A 23391-nucleotide genomic window follows, 5' to 3' on the forward strand; every position below is an offset into this window, starting at 1 on the left:
CAAACTTTATTAAACTCATTCTTCTTGCTTCCTCCACTTCTGTACCATTGATTCATTAATGTTGAATTCTCTGGCAGCTGCTCTATTCCCATGTTGTTGCAGTATATTAATGACTAACCTCGTATTGTGGATGGATTATCTCAGTTGTTCTCCTGACTGAAGTTTGGTCCGTTTACAGCATCCTGCCATGCGATTGCATTTGTCTCTAACCATGAAACCTTCACGTTAACTTTTATAAGTGGAAAAGTGTTAGTGTTCGTCCTCCAGCTTCACTGTTTATGTTATGCTAACATAGCTGTGTCGCTAGCGATCACGTAGCACATCATTATATACCAGCTAGCCCAACTTCAGTAACCCTACAAACGTCACTGCTGTTTAGTTTCCTGTCTTCATTTATGTTGGAAGTGATAGCAGAGCTGTACGTTTGATTTTTTTCAGAAATCTCTCAGTCAGAACATGCAATATCATGCTTAGGTAACTAGCGAAACTAGCGAGCTAACTTCCGCTAGCTTCCTGCTAACTTCTAACTCCGTTAAATGTAATAAACTTTTGTTTTCATGGATGCCTGGAAGTTAAACTTCATAGTTACACCTGGTAAAGCAGCAATGCTGATCGTTTTATTAAAGATGAAAGAATTTAGACAGTTTTTAACTCTCAGTGATGCTGCAGTGTTGTTTGACCTGAAGCATACGGAGTTTAGGACCCAGATTACTCCCAGATTTAAGAGCATCTTAGTCCGACAAATACGACAATAACGACGGCCGCTTGCATGTTCTGCAAAAAAATGTGCTTTGTTGTGTATCTGACGGACAAACACCAAACCAGTTCCACATCACTGAAGTTGCACCATTTTTACAAACCAATTCTGGTTCATCTGTTTCACTCAACAATCGGCCATGTGCGTATGAAAACAAAGGCACTGCGCATGCGCGTTTTACTCCATTATCGCGATATTTCATTTTCCTATCGTTGCCTAACATTATACCGGTATTACCGTGAACGGTATAATATGGCCCAGCCCTACTGCACGCTCATACTCTCTCCCACAATCGATATATGATCCATTGTTGATCTGCACACAGCTGTTGTCACTAACGGCGCACTCGCTTACGTCACTGTCGTGAGACATTCTCGCAAAAAATCACGGTTTTAGTAACGCAGTAACGCAGCGTTCCTACGGGAAAGTAACGGTAATCTAATTACCGTTTTTGCAATAGTAATCCCTTACTTTACTCGTTACTTGAAAAAGTAATCAGATTACAGTAACGCGTTACTGCCCATCTCTGACCACCACCATGTTTGTTGGTGTGATGCTCTTTTTATGAAATGCTATTTTAGTGGGCTCGCCACTCACGAGAAGGTTCACCGCTGCTCCTCGTCTCACTGTCTCAAAGCCTTAGAAATAGCTTGTGTAACCTTATCCAGACTGTTTCTTTAGATCTGGGCATGATGTGTGTCATTTTGAGATCATTTAGTCTACTTCACTTTGTCAGACAGATTCTATTAAACAGATTTCTTAATCGAACAGGTCTGGCAGGTCTGGTGTGACAAGTCGAATTAAACTCAGCTTTCCAAAAAATGAAAAGAATGAAACCATAATTTAAGAACTGTATTTTTTATTTACCAAGGTGATCTTTACCTGATATTAAAATTTGTTTGATGATCTGAAACATGTACGTGTGACATATGCATATGCAATAAAATAAGAAGTCAGGAAGAGGGTGAATATTTTTTCCACAATACTGTATATGAAGCAAGAATAACAGCCCTCGTGTCGCAGAAAACACCTAACAGAACATCATAACGTTGTACCTCTTTCTCGCCTTTTGCCTTTTAATATTGCTTTTGCAGCCAGAGCCATACGTTCCTTTAGTGACTGGATATGTGCAGAGCATGAATGCATACAGTATCACTAATGCACCATAGTCTGCCTTCCATTTCATGTGAATAAAGATATAAGGCATGCACTCTCCCTCCTGCATTAAGCACACGTGTCATCAGCGGGACTGGTGAAGCTATAAAATACTCTTTTTAATTTTTAATCCCTCGATTTCATGGAAATTGCCTCTGCGATACAATATCACTCGATAAGATTATCTCCCTTTGAAATTAATGTAAATGTTTGCTGCCAGCTGGATTTCATTTGTGATTATGACGAGTTAAATACAAGTCGTGGAAGAAATCTCATTAAAAGACTAAAAGTAAAATATTTTACCTGCACTGTCAATGCCACCCAGCGCTTTGTTCGTTAGGCAAAAACGCCCCCTGTGAAGAGTTGTGTTTCTTTTTTTCCAGTAGTGTATTCGGTTTGGAATCAAATATTTTGGCTGCTTTACTTTCTTTGAAATTAACACAGCAATGTGTTAACTCGCTGTGGTTTATCGGTCAACAATGCAGTTTTTACCCCTAAAAAATAAGCTATACTAACAACTTCTGGTAGGAACAGTTCATTGTCTGACTTGATCATTCACTGAATCTGTTGAGAAAAAGAAAAATGCAGAATAAAACTAACTAATCCTCTCAGCAACAAAAAAAATTATTATAAATACATAAAAATCCTCCTTCCTTGCTCTCTCCAGGGAGGTCAGCTTGCTAGGCTGCAGTGGTTTCCAACCTTTTCCCTCTTAGTACCCACACAGCCTTGTCAGATAAACTGAAAGAATAGCATTCCCTTTTAATACCTTTCATGTTCAGAAGAGTAATTTCAAAACTGTATTTGGACAGCTTTCAGCTTACCATTTCTAATTTATTGCTTCATAGTTTTTTTCATCAGACCATCACTACTGGCACACTACTTTACCCATAAGTCACTACTTTTGGATACTATTTTGTTTAACATCTCTTCATTTCTTTATGCTCCGAGATCAATTTCACCCACATACCTTTCACTTATTTCCTGTATATATGTATACATAAAAAAGGGCGACTTTTAAAGATTAGAGACCAAAGTAAGACCAAGATATTCAAACTACTTTATAATGTTAAGCTCCTCCCCTTGTAGGAAGACGTTAAAATGCACCACATGACCACGCGTCAGTGCCTATATAAGAATTAAAGATGCTTCTTGGAATTAATGATACTGAATTAATCATACTGCCCACTTCATGTTGTGGTCTTCTTCTGTTAATACTTTAGTAATGTTAGTCATGTCAAACGATGTGATTTTTGTACTTATTAAGGTTGTTTTTTTCCAGAAAATATTAAAAAATATTAGTTTTTAGGTACAAATCTGCAATTTATTCTGTTCATTTTGTCAGATTTCTTTTAACTTCCATTTCTCAAACAACCTTAAGTTATCTAAGCAAATTTGCTGTAGCCTTTTGTATGGTCTGTATTACTTTGTTCATTATAAAGACTATTTTTGGTCACTATGTAAGACCAAATTTCAGTGATTTTCTAAGCAGCCTGTCCGTATTTTTCATCAGTTTCCCATATTAACTATGCAGCCAGAGCAGGGTATTCACTTTCCTTTTGAGTCCTCGCACTACTGAACGATGCAATCACATTATTTTTTTAAGCGTTCATATATCACATTCACTATCTGTGTCTTCATCTGTGGAGATTTCACTCCAATCAGTCCCTTTTATTTTGCTGCTGGCTCTTTGGGACTGCTTCATAATTAAATGTGGCTCTGAGCGATCTTTTGGTTTAAATGAATTTTTAAAAAGTTGTTTTGGAAACTTTCATGAGAAAAAGATAGCATTACTGTCTGACACCTCAGTCAAACGACAGCTGTTTTAACATGCTTTTATCTTCCTCATTCAATGGTTAGGTCATTCATTTAACTAATACTTAAACTGCTAGCTGTACTTGAACCAAAAATATTTACAACTTTTTCTATCTATTATTATTTTTAAGATGATGCCCATGGTATAAAATCAAGTGTACTTTGCATTAGTAGGTATTCTGCTTAGTTGCCTTAAGACACACAGTGCCCAGAAACTCTAGTTAAATGAAAATCTTTTAATAGCAGCCTGGGTCAATAGCTGCCACACCATGTCCTTCATGGTTCAACTGGACTGAGCTTCAAGTGAAAAACCTTTTTTAGTTAGCATGTGTGTAAAATAACCCAATGATTAACAATTAAAAACTAATGGATCCTTAAGATTCTCTCTGGCCCTCGAAGAAAACAAACAAGACACAGAATGAGAACAGGAAGAACAGCAGGAATATTCTCCACGGGACTGAAACACAATAATAACACACAATTTCCCCTCAGGTTAATAAAGTATTCTGATTCTGATGACAGCCCTGCGACAGACTGGTGACCTGTCCAGGGTGTACCCTGCCTCTCGCCCTATGACAGCTGGGATAGGCTCCAGCGCCCCCCGCGACCCTGAAAAGGATAAGCGGAAGCGAATGGATGGATGGATGGATTCTGATTAGGGATGGATGGATTCTGATGACATTAGCGAAAACATAAGAGGCTGCGTTGTCACTGCTCATGCCACTCAGTGCAGGGCTCACAAAATTGCTAGCCCGACGTCCCGGGGCTAGCGATTTTTCCAGTCGGGCTACCAAAATCCATCTCAGCCCTGCCCATCGGGCTATCATAGGAAGGAAAGATATGTCAATGCTTTTGCATTCTTTCGCAAATGTAGCTGAGTCATTATGTCATCGATGAGCCACTGTCAATATGTGACACATTGAAATCGCGTTTGAGTTTGCGCTTGTTTTTTGCTTTCACTTTCACTTTGCGATCGCGCGAACTGTGTGTAGAGAGCGGCAGCACTGATTGGTGAGTCACAGATTAATTGCGCACCAATTCCTCTGGCATCGTCTTATCAATCGTTAGCTTACTATCAAACATGACAAGTGAAATCTCCTGAAGCAAGCTTAAACATGTGATAGATGTTGATTGCGCAGAGAATTGCTGATCGTTATGTAAGTATGTGTAAAAGCAGATGGATTTACGCAGGTATTTTAGTTCTGCAGAGCCAAACAAGACAGGTCAGGGTGAAGAAGGGGCAGCCAAAGAAAAGCCTACCACAAATCGGAGAAGTTATGACAAATCAGACTATGAGGCAAAAGGAAAGCGCAGCTTTTTTGGTTTCATGGACAAAAGAATTTATGTGGCTGGAATATGATGAGCTAAATAACATAATGTTCTGCCGGGTGTGTTGTGAGTTTCCCTCGATTTCTGAGTCGACAAGCGCCTTTGTTACTGGGACCAGTCATTTTAAGAAAGACCCCATCAGAACCCATGAGAAATGTAAGAAATGCATCATTGCTCAGTCTGCAGTATCTTTCCCAGAACAAACACCAATTGCAAAAAACATACTAAAAACAAACCAAGCATAGCAAGAAGTCCTGAAAAAGCTGTTTAGAACAGCGTACTATGTTGCAAAGAGTGAACTACCACTGGCAAAATTTAGCAGTCTTTGCAAACTTCAAAAAGCAAATGGCCTAGATCTTGGTTCCACTTGCTTCTTACTGAACACTGATTCATGTTCTACACAGTTCTTGCAAGTTCATACAAAATTTCTGTTCAATTAGAACCAAGTATTTGAGTTGATAATTGTAATTTGTTGTTGTAATTTGTGTTTTAAATATTTTTAGATTGATGTTTTGTTTCCTTTACAATATTATACATTAAAATATTGTAAAGGAAACAAAACATTAATCAAAAAATTGTCCTCTTTTTTTTTTTTTTATTCAGGCTACTTAAATTTATTTTGGGCTACCAAAAACTGAAGAGTGCCTGCCCGAAGGGCTACCAGGGATTTTGAAATTTTGCGAGCCCTGCAGTGATATAGGTGGACAATGTTGATGTTATAGGAAAAAACGACAGGAGATTCTAAACTGCACGTGTGCAGCAAGCCTTTGTTGGGTTGAACTGTACATAAAACAGTATCGTTTATCAAAAGACAAACGCCTTTATTCGGTTCTCTTTGGTCCCTTCTTCTTGTCTCATTCAGGGATTTGTTTATTTTGAATAAATGTTATCGGCTGGATCTCTTCACCCAGTGGCAAACCATAAACCTAACAGTGATCTGAGCAGTCTGAAAATAAGTTTGTTGAGACGACAGCGGTAAGATAAATGACCGAGATAAGTGAGCGCTGCAGTCACAGCTAGATATAATCAACTGTTTCTTGTCATCAGCTGCATGGTTTATATGCTGATGAGGAAAAAAATGTATCCAGTTTTCACCAAAGACATTTGTACTACGATAAATTTGAGCCAACCTAAAGACTTTTCATAGTTATAACAACGTTGTTACCACCAAAGGCAAGCCAGCAAGAAACCTATTACAATGATTATATAATTAGGCTTTTACACAACTAACAAGCAATATTTTGATAAGTACTTTGATAAATGCTTCTTTAAAGTGTTTAAAGTGGTTTTGATAAATATAATTTGGCGTTAATTAGTTCCAATTAAAATGGCAGCAGAGGTAACGAACTCTGGATCCTGAATTACTGCACGGCTATTAAACGTGGCAGACAGAAACATGGCACTTTCTGCTTGAAGGAGAGAAAGCAATGCTCGCCTACCTTTCTTTCACTTATCAGGGGACTTTGGCTGAGTAACACTGATTATCCTCCCTGTTTGCTGGCGTAACATTGATTATCGTCCCCTTGTGCCAGGAGTCCCTCTGAGAGGATCATTGCTCTTAATCCTTTGACCTAACTACCTCTCCTCAACACACCTTGGATTAGGTCCTCTGGTGGTTGCCTGGCACTCTGGGAAATAGGGTAAACAATTAAGAGATTAAGTGGCTTGGGCTAAATGTTGGTCTACCCCTACTAAGAGGACCCATTCTGGTCCATAATGCTGAGGTCTGGGCTCACACCCAAAGCCTTTTTTTGTTTTGGTTCCAATGGCAGGCTTATATGCTCACTGTCGTTAAGATGGGCTTTCCATTCTTTTCTCTCTTTGCAATATTTTTTTGTCGCATTTGCACAAGAATATTCAGAGGAGCACGGTATTCAATCACGGAAATGCTGATTCCTCACTGAACAAAGGCCTTCTGAGCTACTGATCCACTGCACAGTGCAGTAATTTTTGGATTATAAAAACAAGGCCACATTTATTCAGAGGCACGGCATCAGAGGAGTTTGGCAAGGAGGTGATGACAAAGCGAGACTGCAGGATGACTCACAGTCTACGCTGGCAATCTGTGCCATCTAGATCTGAAGCATATTAAATTCTCCGCAGTGGTCATCTAAAGTAAAACTGGTGCCAGGTTTGTTTGAGGCTCATTAGGCTGGCCCATACGGATTACTCATGGACAATCAGGTCGCTGCAGTTGTTTGATACAACAGATAACAGTGCGTAACAAAAAAAGAACACATTTTAGTGACAATCTTGGCCTGAATACGCTACTTATAAATCCACTCAGCTTTAAGAAGAAAAAGGCTTACACAGGGGCAGACACAGACAATGGCATTAGTGCTGGATGCTCATTAAGATAACAGGCTATCAATGTGTGTCAGCCTGACTGACAATAAGATATGCTGAAGCTGCAGGCGTCATTCCTTAGAGTCCGAAGGTAAGTGCTTGACACCACCAGTCGCTCACAAAGACAGGAAGATGGGCAGATAGAGAGATGGCCTGCCCACAAAACAGGTACAAAACTGACAGGTAAAGTCACCTCAACGCATTTATTGACTGAGCGAGGATTATCTCCGAGACAGGCTTTTAGGCTGCTGTAGGACAGAAATGTGAATAAGGTGAAGCAGAAAAAGAGTGACACACACACACGAAGACCTGCTGACACGCGCGCACAGAGTGCACGTGTTCACCTGCCACATTTCTCACCTCGTAAGGGCGACTTCATGGCGGCTTCTACCATGCCCACCAGTAGCTGTAGGCTCTTGGGGTCTTGGGCCAGCCCTGAGGCGAAGGCGGCCAGCGCGTCGGCATGGCGTCCAAGGTACTGAAGGGCAACACCCTGTCGGAAGTATGCCTGCAGAGAGAAGGAGGTAAAAGAGCTATCAGTGCTCAAGTCTTCTGCCACAGCATGGGGCTTTATTCAAACACATTACCAGACACACTCATTTCACGCCATTAGCATTTTTTCCACATGAGCAGTTTTCTGAACATGGCACCTCTCTCCTTTGTATTCCCATAATAGAGTGATCACTGGCTTTTTTTGTACTTGTTAATTGGATTATAAGTTTTACATAAATGCACATGTTACACTCTGGCTGGCTGCCTTCTCAGGAGCAACGATTGTTTTTCTATTCAATATTTCTTTTGCTCTCTGTCTCCTTGCTGTGGGAGTAAACTGCACAAGTCGAGCGCTGGGATTTCTCTGGCTGTTAGAAAAAAAAAGTGATGGGAAAGAGAGAGGGGAATGAGACAGAACTACTTACTCAAGTCTGCCTGTAGTTTAGAAAATAACACCCATAAATACTTCAGATTACTTATTCTCTTTGACAGTACACACTTGTAAAAGAGTAACCCAACTGCCCAGTCTGTTTTTGCTATACTTTTTTTTTTTTTTTTTAAACTTCAGATATGTATTTGCGTAATGTTTTGGACACATGGAAGAGCCTTCAAAGAGACAGAACTCAAACAGATTTGTCATCCAGTCATTTATTCACAGAGCTGGGAAAGTCACATTGTTGGAAGCATAATAAATCAGTACCATGAGGCAGATACTGCATGCAACTTGTAACATATTGTATCTTTCTGTTAGAGACTAATTTTTTTTTTTTTTTGGAACATTGTGCACACTGAAACCTAAAACAGACGCTGTCTCTGCGATCCAAAGCCCCAACAATAAGTGTGCTTTCCCCCCCGCATGTCTGTTTGGAATCACTAGCTGCAGAGAGATCTTTCATCCAGGCAAGTAACTCAGTATGTTTGTGTCTAAGGCCCGATCAGACAGAAATCCTACTGAGTTGTTAAGCCTGACTCTGGTCCAGTCTTACAACACCAGCAAAGAGAGATGAAACTACGTTGCGCTCATTATTCACAATGCAAACTGATAAATCCCCTTCAGGAGAAAGCAAAGTGTCTCCCAGAATAGTCATATATGGGCTCGTGTCGCACATTTACAGCTACAAAGCAATAAGAGATAAGAGTCCCAAAGTCTCCCTTACGCTGGTGTGTTTTTTGTGCGCTGGCTCGTGTGTGAGGGGTAGCAGCAGCGGTCCAGGCTACCATCTGGCTAACTTCTTGCTCAGTAGGCAGCAACTCCACTCATAGCTTCCAAAAGTGACACAAGGGCTAATTTGCCATTAGCATCTAAGAGGCCTTTTCATTAGCCTTCCCAAGCTTCTCTGTTAGCACGACTAGCAAGTGAGAAAAGCAGAGAGGATTAGGGAAAATGAGACATGACATCGAATTTACAGAGACCAGTAATTAATTTCGCTTCCGTCCGAGACCCCCCACTGACTACCAATCTCTCTCCAGACCTGCTGCCCCCCACTTCAACATTTCCGCCGCCCCTCACTTGCATCACATCTCCAATGAAAATGACGACGACAGAGATTAAATTCAAAGCATTAACCTTTGTTCTAACACTGTTATTATATGAGTGGAGCACGGTTCAGGGAATCCGCTCAATATTAATTGCATCTAGCAGCAGTGGAGTTTGGGCAGGATGCACTGGCTAGAATTGAGAGACCCCACAAACGTTTTGCCCAAGGGAACAAAAGACATTTAAAAGCACTTCTCCCTTTGATTAGATTTAGCCTACAATATGACTGCTCTCCCTTTCATTCTCTTAAGCGCCGTACCCTGACCGAGACGACCGGGGAAAGAAGATGAAGGGAAAAAGATGTATTTAAAAGGAAGGTTTGAGTCAAACCAAAAAAAAAAACGTCCTCTTCTTTAATCACTTCATTGTAGCTTCTCTCGTCCTACATAAGGTTGAAAGACTAGACCGGCTAGAAAATACATTGAAATACTGGAAAACAGAAGCACAACACTGAATGCATCACTGCAAAAGTGACAGAATCGATGTGCCATACAGCCTTATAAGATTTCTTCTTCCATTAGTCTCCCATGGGCTTCAAAATACACCATATGGCTGCACAAAGACATAAATGTCACATAACCTCAGCCTCGGCATAATCCAACAAGTCAATTCAACCAAGTACCGCTGTTAAAACAGAGGGCTCCACTGAATTTACATTGCAGTGGCTGAATACTAATTAAGGACAATGGTGATCGTGATACTGATGAGAGCTCAAGATAAACCGAAACTGACGTACAAGTAAAAGACTGAATAGCACGCAGCAAAATCAAATAGTGCTGCAGAGATAATGTCGTCAGGTTAGCGATGCTGTTAGCACGGATTGAAGCATTTTGGGTGAAGTAAAAACAAGATGTTTACCCCTACACATTTTTATTTGAATCCACGCTTAAAAGGATCTTTTCTAAAAACACAGCAGCATCTGCTCAGAGCTGTTGCTACAGTGATTAGCACAGCCTCTGTAGCTCTTAGCCAGACAAGAGAAATAAACAGAGGTACGGTACAGGGAGCATTACAAAGAAGGAGGCAGCATCGCAGATTTGCTGTGACCTGTCAATGTACAACATTGTATGCACAACTGAGTGTCAGCGTCTCATCTTTCAGCCAAGAAACAGCTCCCTAAACAGGAAAGAAAGAGAGTCACTCCTGCCAAGTTCCCATGCAGCACATGCCCTCCTGAAACGTGACACATCTGTTTGGCATCTTTTTACAACATGACATCGACAAACCAAGACTTCGAATAATGTGTTTTGCCAGAAATTCAATCCGGGGTGAATTATTGAACCTTCTTGCATGTTCGGGTCTTGTACTTAATGCAGCAATGTGCTGATACCACAGAAGAGTGGATAGAGAGGGGAAGGTTTGTCGTTCGTACCCGTGGGTGAATTCTGAGAGGGCTTATGTGCATGTGTGCAAATGCGTGATTACGTGTGAGTGTGTGTGTGAGAGCAAAAGAGAGAGCCTACAAAACACATATGAATAAGAGACAGGGTAAAAGATTTTCTTCTTTCTCGAATATTTTAATATTTCATGAATCCTTGTTTGATGTAGTTTTAAATATTCATGCTTTTATGCTTAGGAGGAAGAGGGAAATGATGCAAAAAATCACCGCAATACACTGTGCTAGACACTGTGGGGAACCAACATTCCCTGTGCATATACACAAATAAGCTCAAGTACAAAGCTGAATACGCTCTTTCGCTCTAACAAGCCACTTACAATGAAACATGGACAATTTTCTTCAAGTGACAGCTCTGTTGTTCACAATAAGGCTCACAGTCAGAGCAAGTGAACAGAAAGTTGACAAGATTAAGACTGTGAATTCGGCGCAACACCAGCTGTTGGAGGCTCTTTTTCTATTAGGAGATTAATGTCTCAGCATATGTCCTTGCCCCCTTCTTAGGCTGTACACTCTAACCCCAGAGGTGTCCTCAGTCCCTGGGAACATGTCTGTGTTTCCACTTGTCGAGCTTTCCTCAAGATCTCGGGGTTAAAGAAAAAAAATCTAGTGAAAACATATATACGACTACCAAATGGATCAGAACACCGAGCAACAATTCAATTCAATTCAATTATATTTATATAGCACCAAATCACAACAAAAGTCGCCTCAAGGCGCTTCATAGATACAGAGAAAAACCCAACAATCATATGACCCCCTATGAGCAAGCACTTTGGCGACAGTGGGAAGGAAAAACTCCCTTTTAACAGGAAGAAACCTCCAGCAGAACCAGGCTCAGGGAGGGGCGGGCCATCTGCTGCGACCGGTTGGGGTGAGAGAAGGAAGACAGGATAAAGACATGCTGTGGAAGAGAGACAGAGGTTAATAACAGATATGATTCAATGCAGAGAGGTCTGTTAATACATAGTGAGTGAGAAAGGTGACTGGAAAGGAAAAACTCAATGCATCATGGGAATCCCCCGGCAGCCTACGTCTATTGCAGCATAACTAAGGGAGGATTCAGGGTCACCTGGTCCAGCCCTAACTATATGCTTTAGCAAAAAGGAAAGTTTTAAGCCTAATCTTAAAAGTAGAGATAGTGTCTGTCTCCCGAATCCAAACTGGAAGCTGGTTCCACAGAAGAGGGGCCTGAAAACTGAAGGCTCTGCCTCCCATTCTACTTTTAAATACTCTAGGAACAACAAGTAGGCCTGCAGAGCGAGAGCGAAGTGCTCTAATAGGGTGATATGGTACTACAAGGTCATTAAGATAAGATGGGGCCTGATTATTTAAGACCTTGTATGTGAGGAGCAGGATTTTGAATTCAATTCTGGATTTAACAGGAAGCCAATGAAGGGAAGCCAAAACAGGAGAAATATGCTCTCTCTTTCTAGTCCCTGTCAGGACTCTTGCTGCAGCATTTTGGATTAGCTGAAGGCTTTTCAGTGAGTTTTTTGGACATCCTGATAATAATGAATTACAGTAGTCCAGCCTGGAAGTAATAAATGCATGAACTAGTTTTTCAGCGTCACTCTGAGACAGGATATTTCTAATTTTAGAGATGTTGCGCAAATGGAAGAAAGCAGTCTTACATATTTGTTTAATATGTGCGTTGAAGGACATGTCCTGGTCAAAAATGACTCCAAGGTTCCTCACAGCGTTACTGGAGGCCAAGGTAATGCCATCCAGAGTAAGAATCTGGTTAGATACCATATTTCTAAGATTTTCAGGGCCGAGTACAATAACCTCAGTTTTATCTGAATTAAGAAGCAGAAAGTTAGCGGCCATCCAGGTCTTTATGTCTTTAAGACATTCCTGCAGTTTAACTAATTGGTGTGTGTTATCTGGCTTCATGGACAGATAGAGCTGGGTGTCATCTGCATAGCAGTGAAAATGTATGCTATGTCTTCTAATGATGCTGCCTAAGGGAAGCATGTATAATGTAAACAGAATTGGTCCTAGCACTGAACCCTGTGGAACTCCATAATTAACCTCAGTGTGTGAAGAGGACTCTCCATTTACATGTACAAATTGGAGTCTATTAGATAGATATGATTCAAACCTCTGCAGTGCAGTACCTGTAATACCTACAGCATGTTCTAATCGCTCTAATAGGATATTATGGTCGACAGTATCGAATGCTGCACTGAGGTCTAGCAGGACAAGCACAGAGATGAGTCCACTGTCAGAGGCCATAAGAAGCCATAAGAAGATCATTTGTAACCTACAGTTACAACAGTAATATGATTTGGTAAACGAAGTTTCACTGTGTGTGTACGCAGTCAGCGCTGTTCCTGATATAAGCATTTGTACAGAATTTCTTATAGCGCCGTTTGAAAACCAAATAATCAGACTTTGTATAATTTTCTGAAGAGCCCTTGAGTAATAGTTCTCCAAGATTTTTGAAGGTCTTTCAAAGTTTTGGACATTTGGCTGCTTTTTCGCTTATTTTCAGTCGAGACTTTGTACCTGACCATTTTTGGAGGAATGTTTTTTTTGTTTTGTTTGTTTCTTAAGCCACTCAACACTGACCTATGAATCATTCAAGTTTAAAAAAAAGCACCTAACTCAAAGGAGGAACCACTGTTGTGTGCACACCAACAGACATTTTTTACTAGCAGCTAGTCAAAAGACACAATTTATTCCCATTTTTTTAGTCGAATCTATGAAAAATGACAAAGATAACACAATTTGGCAGGCATAAAATAGTGTTTTTGCACCAACAAGGTGATTCCCAAAGAGTTATTGGCTGAAAACCTTGCACATCTTTGGATGCTGTGCTGTATGTCCTTAAAAAATTGAGAAAACTGGACGTGAAGTGAAGGACAAAAGAGAAAGTGGTAGTCCAAAAAACAATCCACAGCAGATGAATAGCATCTGAAAGTCGTGTCCTTAAGAAATAGGGGGAAAAATTCAGCAAAAACCTCACAAAGGACCTGAGAGATGCATTTGGCACTTAAGCAAAGTGTGTGACTGGCAACCGTTTCATTTTTCAGCATGACAGCGATCCCAAACACACTGATGATGTTGTAAAAGCATACCTGGATAGAAAACCAGTCTGTAGCACTCGGACCTCAACATTATTAAAGCAGTGTGGGATCATCCTGACAGAGAACAGAACAAAAGGCAGCAAACATCAAAGTGCTTGTGAATGTCCTTCAAGAAGCCCGGAGAACTATTCCTGAAGACTACTTCAAGAAATGACAAGAAATCTGTGTTGAAGAATAAAGGTGGCCACAAGAAATGCTGACTTCCAAGCTAATTAGAATTGCACAAACTCTGTTTTTGTCTTATAATTTCATTAAATATAAAGCTGTAACCATTTTGCAGTATTTGTGTATCTGCATGTGTGTCCACGTACAGTATCTTTACTCAAATTGCCGTGTGAGATGCATGTAGTAGTTCTAAGACAAAATGCACCCAGACAACAGGCCTGATCCCAAATCTGTCATTTTCAGAATGGAATCAAATAGCATAGGTAATTTGCACCAAGGGCACTGGAGCTGGAAACACGCCCATGTGTTCAGGGTTTTTTAAACTAACAGCTGAAGCAGTTCTCTCCCTCACATTCAGAGGCGTAAAATCTCACGCACACTGATGTCTCTCTAAACAAGTAGCCTAGCTCCTCACACACAATGCAGACGGCCTGTCACCGAACAGATGGCTACAGCTGTGCTCCGGTAGCCCAAGGCCTTGTGTAGCTTGCTGTGTCCTGATCGGTGATCAGCAATAATAGAGATGCACTCAAATGTGGAAATCAATAGAAGCCGCATAAGCTCCGTTTAGATCGTGCCACACCCTTCAGTGCTGTACTGTGTTTGGGATACGCCTGCTGCAGATGGATTCTGATCACCCACAGGGCGAGTGGTGCCGAAGCTACGACTCTGAACTGAACCCCCGCTGGTGACATAATGGAACCCAAATCAGTCCATCAAACAGGGACAGCAGGCTGCAAACACACTGCAGGCACACACGCATATACACAAACACAAACTGAGAAAAAATACATCAATATCTCGAGAAGAAAATCGCCCATCTGTCTCCAATAAACGTGTATTACTTGAAATCAGCTTTCCACACCGGCCAGGACGCTGGGATTAGATTAACACTAATAGCGTGACAGGAACAAAGGCATTGCTGCTTTTCTTTCCTCTCTGTCTTTGCTCTTTAACTATAGGTGTTGTTGCCTGGTTGCCAGTGTGGCCCAGAAATGTCATGTGTCGACCAGGGTTTAAGACATGTGCCTGTGCCATCCCTTGCACATCTCCGCCACTACGCTTTCAAGGTGACACAGTCGACTCGGCGGGTACACAAAATGTCAGCTGCTTAATTTAATATCCAGGGATAACTGTCGGCTATGACAAATTAGCTGGGAGAACAGTTGAAAAAGTGAAATGGAATGATTGCAGCTTTGGGCCCACTGCCCTTCAAGCTGACAAGCTGAAAGCCACAGAAGAAGCACAATGGAGCCTCTGCTTAATTAAATCTATTTCTGAAGCCAAAACTGCGAGCTTCTATCCATCTGCCGTGACTCCTCGCAGGTAGACACCCCCCAGTCCCCCATGGTTGAAGAGGTCCGATGTTCCCCAGGAGGACCAGTGGGGGCGTTACACCCATTGCCCTGGGTCAAACATAAACCTTTGGCCCCGGGGTCACAGGGATGGAATCATGACGCAGCTGCCTGTCTATTACTGTCTCCCCAATCTAATAAAGCCAAACCCTAAAACGGCAAAACATCCCTGACCTGCATCGATCGATCTGTGTTTATCTGTCCGTTTGCGTTCTGTTTGCAAGGAGAAAAAAAAGCAGTGACAGACTCATTTTTCCCCTCACACTGGATGAAAGATGTCTTCAATAATCCAGCCAATCAATGAAAAAAATGTTGCTTTTACAGGATTTTGTTTTGCCTTACGTGCTGACTTTGAGGGCTTTTGTAGAATACTCCCGGTTAACTGTACAGTGACATTTTTGTTAACAAGCTAAGCCACATCAAAGGTGCATGTTAAGCACCTATGCAAGTCAAATTGAGACACCTCGCAATCTGCATGTAGGTAGACACAGTAAAATATTTATGATCCATTGATGCATTCCTCCCTAAAGGCGTTGTACACTCTGGTGATTGCTGTACTATCCAAAGCCCCTAATTAGCCCATTAGATTAGATGGCTTTAATGAGAGCAAATTAAACAGATCATTCTATGTAGAGCTGGCAATTAAAGGGTAAATGTTTCATTATTCAGTGAGTGGCGACAATGAAACTCAGGTATACTCCAGGTTGCCTGGCAGGGATTTCAGTGTGAGAGACAATGTAGGAGTCTCTCATGGCTGCAAGGAATCGATTAGCCGGCTCACATCAAACTGGCAGGCAGCATAGGACTCCAGATTGGAAAAGGTCATAGTCAGGTATGCGGAATCAATGCTGAGTATTCTGTATTCACTGAGTCTTGCATTATCTGGTTAGGGGGATGGTTTAACGCTTTCTAAAAACAATTATCAAAAGACAAAGAGAACCTTCAATAAAAAAGGTCAGGCCTTGTAACCGGTGGAGTGTCATATGGCGTACATCTATTGTGACAGTCGGAGTGAAACAGAAGGGAAAGACTGATATTGCTCATTTATCACAAACAGATGAAACAGCACAATAGTGGCAAGCTGTGGGGTCGGGCAGTGACACGCTGTCACAATGCACTGTTTGGCAGAGGAAATTCAATTTTCTCTCTGCTACGTGCACGTCCACCATAACTGACGGCCTCACAGAGGAAACAAACCGATGGAAAGTGTTAAAACACCAGATAAAAATATAAAAAAATCACTCTCTCCCCGTAGCTCATTCCAAGCATGTTAATTCCAATGTTAGAAAAGCCACGTCACACTCTGCCGCCGTGATTTATAGCCCGGTTTGTCACATGGATGCAGCTAGCATAGTTGCATTCCTATTAGCATCTTAAGAGTGTTTAGATGTAAGGCTGCAAGGGTCAGGGTGTTAAACAGATTTCCGTGCCCCTCTCAACTAGATCCTTGGCTCGGCTCTACCTGAGCACTGCACACGATCCCAACAGCCACAGGGGCTGACTAGCAATTAAAGTGGGCATTAATTACTTAAAGGAGCTTTAATCAATCAAGGCCAGATGGTGAACCTGAAAAAAAGAGAGCAAACTCAAGGCTGCATAAGTGCCCTCTGTGCCGACTAGGCTAAAGGTGGTCATAAAAGACTATATTAGAAAGGCCCGCTTTTTATAGACCTCACATTTTTCAAGTGAAACAGTCCATCGAGCAACGAGCGGCAATCTCCACTGGACATTTTAAGTGTTTACCGCCATTATTAAGTCTTTTTCAGTCTTTTTTTAAAGTGTAACAGATCATCCCAATTATTCAATACAAATTTGTGTGTTTGATCATTTCTTTACAATGCAAATTTAATAAGAGTCCTAATCGCCTGTGCCCCTGATGTGCTTTACCCCACAGTCATAATAGAAGAGGCTACTTGGCCCCGGCTCTGTGCTCTTCTGGCCTGAGGCACCGTGTCCTCCATCTTAATTTGTACTCCTTTAATTGGCTCTGACACTAACCTCAAGCATGGCTGAAAAATACCCTCTTCTAAGTAAACACAAAAGAAGGGACAAGTGTTCCCAACATGAGAAATCAAGCGTCTTCATTACTCGCTGGAAGCTGCGCCCAACTGAGCCTCTTGCGAGAACTCTCTAAAGCATGACAGTATAAGCTGTTTTAATATCTCACATGTTGCTTCCATCTCCCCCGATTTATTGAATTTATAGCAGGACTCGAGATGTACTGTGGCAAAAATGAAGGGAAAAAAACTATTCGGAAAATATTTAGTCTGTGCGAAATGAAAACTTGAAAGTGGCATTTGCAGAGTGCGAAAAATAAGCTGCCAAGTCAAAATAGTTTTTTGGAGCCCGAGGTGCTTTTTTTTCTTGGTTATCGCTGAAGATCCCAGAGAGAGGAAGAGTCCACCAAGTCATTACCCTCTTACACTGTCACACAGTAGGCACAGCTCCTTGCCAGTGTCGGCACTTGGGTTGGGTTCATTAAGTTGCTCTGGCCTTAGTGGGAAGTTGCTTCATCAAACAAGAGTCAGCAGCCCAGGCTGCCATCTGACAGTGTGCTTCTCCAGAGCTGCCCTACAATACTTCAAAAGACTCACAGTCAGCCTTTATGGAGAGCTCTAATGAAAAGCATGGCATGAGCCCCACTGCTTTTGATTCTGCTAGTGAGAAGTCATACATGATTGAGTAAAGGCAAGCTGAATCACAGATAAATCACTGAGGGGTTGATAAGACTGGACAAAGAAGAGGGAAGCGTTTGAAAAGACAATGAGAATGGAGCACAAAACAGTTTTATATACACGACAGTGGACGAGGGCTCGAAAAGGAGGTAAAGGTCTGCACATCAAGGAGACACACTGATGCCCCCTTGTTATTCTTCCCTCGTCTACTGTACATGTCTGCTGCCATCCAGGCTATCAGAGCTGTTTATTGTGAATGACCTATTTCTCCTTCCCATCTCCCAGTGCAGCAGCAGCATCACTATACTGGGGTATTGTGGATACAGCGCCACTGCTTCACCATACCCATGCACAAAGGGAAGTCCCCAGCGATTATCAGATAAATGCACTTTAATTCACAACACATGCAGAGGTTTATATATAGACGGGCTAATTCCCCCTCGGCCACACTGCAATATGAACTCCACGGAGCGCCAATTTAAGTGTGTGATGAGTCCCACGCGGACAAGGTCCTCTACTTATCATATATATGACATGCTCCGGCACATTGCTGGGCCAGAGAAAATATGAAAAGCTGGAGAGAGAAAAAAAAATCAGGATTATGAGTGGACCAGTGTGGACTTTTTCATTATTAATGAGGAGACAATGAAGTAGGTTTCAGGGCGGCTTTTTTGTGACGAGATATTTGTCACTCCTAAATGTAGCTGAGCTCCACAGTAGCATAATTTTCACAGGATATTTGTCACACTAAGAGAAGCAAAAAAGTCCAAAAGATGCAGAGAGCCGCACATCGCAGCTAATGCACATTATAGCAGCAAGTGCTTCCAATTTTACTCTGAAATCCTGACAGTCGACTCCCAATAGAGGGCTAATTGGCAGACTCCTACTGAAAGGAGGTATCAGCCTCTGATAACGCTGAGTAGTCCTGTAGCACATCTGCGCAATCTTTGTGTTAGCTCATTAAACAGGTTCCCTCAGCGTTCTTTGGCCATCACCATGCATCATTAATTGTGCCCGCCTGCTAATAACGTTTGCTGCGTTTCCCTCACTTTGATAGCTTTCGCTATGCGTGCTGTGACACTCTGCGGCCTGTCCGGCAAAACAAAGATGAAGTGAACAGGTTGCATTACAACCTGTTGACTGTGTATATGCTAAAAAAAACAGACAGTGTATATGTTCACTGGAAGTCCTTTGGCAGCTCCTCTGAACATCAAATTAATCCGCTTCCAGAAACAAGAAAACACGCATGCATGCTCACGCAAACACACCCCTGCAAAGAAGGCCAAATAAAAACACTTGCTCAGAACTCTGAGTCATACTGTGGGTGCCAACAATCAACATGGCTCACCGCACACAGCTGGCTGCAGCAAGGGAATGTATTAATTTTCTCATTTAGAAACAAATATATACTACAAATAGATTAATGGTGTTTGATCAGCTTGGCGGAGCAATGCCAATTAGCATGCATAGATGGAAAGAAGCACTGTGCTTTATTATTACTTTATCATTATTATTATTATAAGTGCTGACCTAAAAGCAGGGTAGCTACTAAAAATATGACTTAAACAAATGTCACAGCTTTATACAAAAGCATTATAGCTCCCAAGAAGGTGTTACAAGGAAAAACAGTTCAGAAACAAAGGAAAATTTAAAAGAAGGAAAAGAAACACGGGGGGGAGAGGATCGTTAGCACCATGGGAGCTAGGAGAGTAGGCCCACGAGTGTGGAAAATTGAGGCTATGGTTAGCTTAGGACCAGCGAGAGTTGAAAAGTGGACCTCTTTTCATACTACACGGAGTTTGGCAATTACTGGTGACAGCAGTTCGCACCAAGATGGGGAAAAAAATTGATCCAGACAAGCAAGACTTAGTTTGCTTTGTTAAAAGTAATTAATCACTGCGGCCACAGAGGAGGGTTAGGTGCCTTGAGTGCTGCACAGTTCTGCTCAGCGTGTCTGACTGCGCAGCCATATGTGAATTTAACTACACATTCTACACATGTCCGAAAGTGAGTGAAAAAGGACAGGGAAGGGTTTTAAGGAGAACTTTCAAGAGAAAGAAGGGAAAAAAACAGACCGATGGAGGAACGAGGCTGGGAAAGAAGAAACATGCGCACGCTGCACCCATTTATTCACATGCATGCACTCGAGGGGACCTATAGTGCAATCCATCATAAAAGTCTTATCCACACCCACTGAGAAACCCCCCCAAAAACCTACAGTAACAGGGAGCTGCGGGATAAGCAGGTTATATCTGGAAAAATACAGATAATCCTTTCACCTTCAATTCACTGTAAGTGAAATGAATGCTCATCTTCTGCCGCAGGTAAGTTGACATGAAATAAACATCATTTGCTCGGTTTCTCCCTCGAAAAGAAAACAACATTTGATCCACGTCTTTAGAACCACTTTAGCATCCGTAATTTTGTTTTTTATTGCTTATGCTCACAGTTTTTAATTGAAAGACAAATCCAGCAGCGGTCTTGTTTTTATCGCATTAGACACCCTCCTCCTACTTTGTGATTACAGTGATCCTAGAGATGAATCACTGCAGACGCTCTTATTGCCTCTTGTAATTTCCTGTTACCTTTCTCCTGCTGGACTACTGTCAGTCCAAATACACCATAATTATAATTAGTTCAATTGTGCGCATTTTTGAGCTCGTCGCAAACACAAAAGCAAAGAGAGAGAGAGGGGGGGAAAAAGCTAAAACTGAACACATGCCGGGCATACTGTAAATCCCATTAGATAACACACGCTGCCCTCAAGCTCTCAGTGCTGTGAACCACACTCACTCCTCCCCACCCTCCACTCTGCAGTGATAACAGCAGCAGGAGCCCAGAGCCACAAAGACACGACCCTGATCAATAACAGAGCACATACACACACTCACAGAGGAGTCCAGTGATCTCATAGTAGCTGGGGGTCTTAGGGGAATGGGCGTCACTGGGCAATGGGAAAATTGGATGTGAAATCGTGAGTGGAGCTGGGAAGAAAAAAGACAGATGGGTAGGGCACAAGAATGCCATGGGTGCTCTCCAGTGTCATATTTCTATCCAAAAGCTAGAGAGTTAGAAGGAGCAGCAGCTGCAGCAGCAGCAGGGAAATGGCCATGTGTTAAGAAAGGGCTCACCGAAGTGTTGGCTGTGCAGCCGCGGGCCTGGACTCTAATAGAAACAGAAGCCAGAGACCCTTCCATGTCAGCGCCTCGGCTGAGCTGAATACTAAATCCTCCTCTTGTGGTAATGATCACCCCAAGCAAGAAGCAGGTCTGAAGCAGCCGTTTGCAAATGAACATCAGGAAACCTGTAAATTCAAATTAGCAAATGGTCTGTACCAGCAGCTCTGTTGTGTAACACCTAGAGGACACAGTTTGACCAATAAGGGCAATCATCCTCTGGTTTTGTGGTTTCCCCACATTGCACTTCTAGCCTCACTGTATTAATGCAACAGTTTGCCTCATCAGCAGCCCATGGGGTCGGGTTGGGGGTCTTAAGAAATAGATGCAGTGTGATAAATGGCAAAAAGAAGCCGAATCCCCGCCCATATAGTAGGGGTGTATGAATTACCTATCAGGCTGGCCAGGGAGCGATGACCCCAGTGGACGTAGCCAACCCTGCCACCATAAATTACTAAGCCACTAGTCCCTGCTCGAGACCTTGCTATAACTCACACACACACACGCACACACAAACACCTACACACCCTCTGGACCTCCTCCTTAAATGGACCTCTACTCTCATAACTTATTATTAGATGGCACAATGTGAGAGTAGTGCTCTATTACTTAATGACAATACTAACATTGGAGCCTATTATATCATGCTTACTGAGGTAATTACAAGAGATGCACCAATGTGAATTTTTCAGTCCCAGTATTGTTACAGATAATTTGGCTTTGGGTAACAGCCGATAGCGAGTACTGTGCGGACTGAAAGTCATTATTTTATGTGTAAGGCGACAATAGTAGCCCCTTGCACACATACACAAAATGATATAATGATTTATATCATATTACTTACCTCGTTTATAAACTGCTTTTTGAATTTCTGCTCTGTTTTGCTGTCATTTATTTACTCTCGCTCTAATTGGGCTCCTCTCATTTGCTTTCTGTTTCACCGTGTGCGCTCTTCCCCACCCACACAGAGAGGAGCAGAGGAGATGGGAAGGTGAAGTCACTGTGATTTTGTTCAAATTCACCCGACGACTGTTCAACTTAAAACCAAATGGGGTGAAAAAAGTAAGAGGAGGAAAGAGAGAGACACACAAGCTAAAAGGCAGTGCACCATGAAGCTTCCTTTCCCCCTCATATCTTTTATCTCAACGCTGAAATCGCAGCTATTTTATACAATTACTCACTGACTTCAGAATCATCATCTTTTTAACTGGGGATTTCCTTGAACTCTAAATATAATAAAACTGAAATGAGAAATTCAAAGATACATTTTGTAAAGGAAAGACGGCCTGTATTTATATCACAAGACATAATAAAGGTATCATTGCGGAGAGACACCGGATCCAGCTATTAGCGTCAGTATCAAGTGCAACACTGGCTATTGCAACAGATAGCTTCCAAGCTATCAGGTCAGACAGCACTTTTGAAACCTATACTGGTCTTCATATACCAGCACACAACCCAAACACACAGTTTCATGTGCTGTATGTATCCTCTTTTCTGTAAACTATGCTCCTGCTCTACGTGCTGGGAAAATGTAACTACTGCAGTTTTCTAACACTATCCTCCCTGAATCATTTATCATGTTGTGGCATTAAGATAACATCCTGCACTAAGTCATCTTCTAGTGCTATTCTATGAATAAACTTCCTAATATCAGTCAGCGATGGCTCATTATGCTGGCTTATCATGTTGGGCCTCTTTTAAAGTGTTTTCTCTCTTGGGTTAGAAAAAAAAGTGTGCTAGTGTGCTTTTTTTTTGGTGCTGCTGGATTAAGCATCCTGTTTTAAACATTTTTCTGCCGCTTTTTTCCCCAGAGCCAGCAGAGATGAAGAGAGCTTTGGAGTGTTCAGAGAGAATTTCATTCAACCTGTAGTGCTTCATGTTCCCTTAAGGGAGTTCCCTTTTCTCTATGAGGGGTCTGAAGCTAAACAACCCCGAGGAGAGGTCCAGGGAGCCACTCATCTACTGTACAAACATGGGAAGCACAGACATGGTGGAGCAGAAGGCTGTTTACAAGACTAACCAAGCAGATAAATAACCCATGATCACTGTGAGAGATTCTCTAAGATAAATAGCGCACGACATCAGGTTAAAACTGTGA

The 23391-nt window shown here is 41.9% G+C and overlaps 1 protein-coding gene across 3 annotated transcripts in view; it reads right to left on the minus strand.

Moving 5' to 3' along the window:
• Positions 1 to 23391, minus strand: part of LOC102289064 (tetratricopeptide repeat protein 28) — a 196185-nt gene that overhangs the window by 79555 nt on the left and 93239 nt on the right. For all 3 annotated transcript variants that reach the window (XM_014333713.2, XM_014333712.2, XM_005922728.3), the window contains one exon: positions 7763 to 7910. In XM_014333713.2, the coding sequence (XP_014189199.1) occupies positions 7763 to 7910 (148 nt within the window). The remainder of the gene's footprint in view (positions 1 to 7762; positions 7911 to 23391) is intronic.

This window comes from Haplochromis burtoni, unplaced genomic scaffold (assembly GCF_018398535.1).
Source record: "Haplochromis burtoni strain Fernald_Lab_line unplaced genomic scaffold, NCSU_Asbu1 Contig_62, whole genome shotgun sequence".
Lineage (NCBI taxonomy): Eukaryota > Metazoa > Chordata > Actinopteri > Cichliformes > Cichlidae > Haplochromis > Haplochromis burtoni.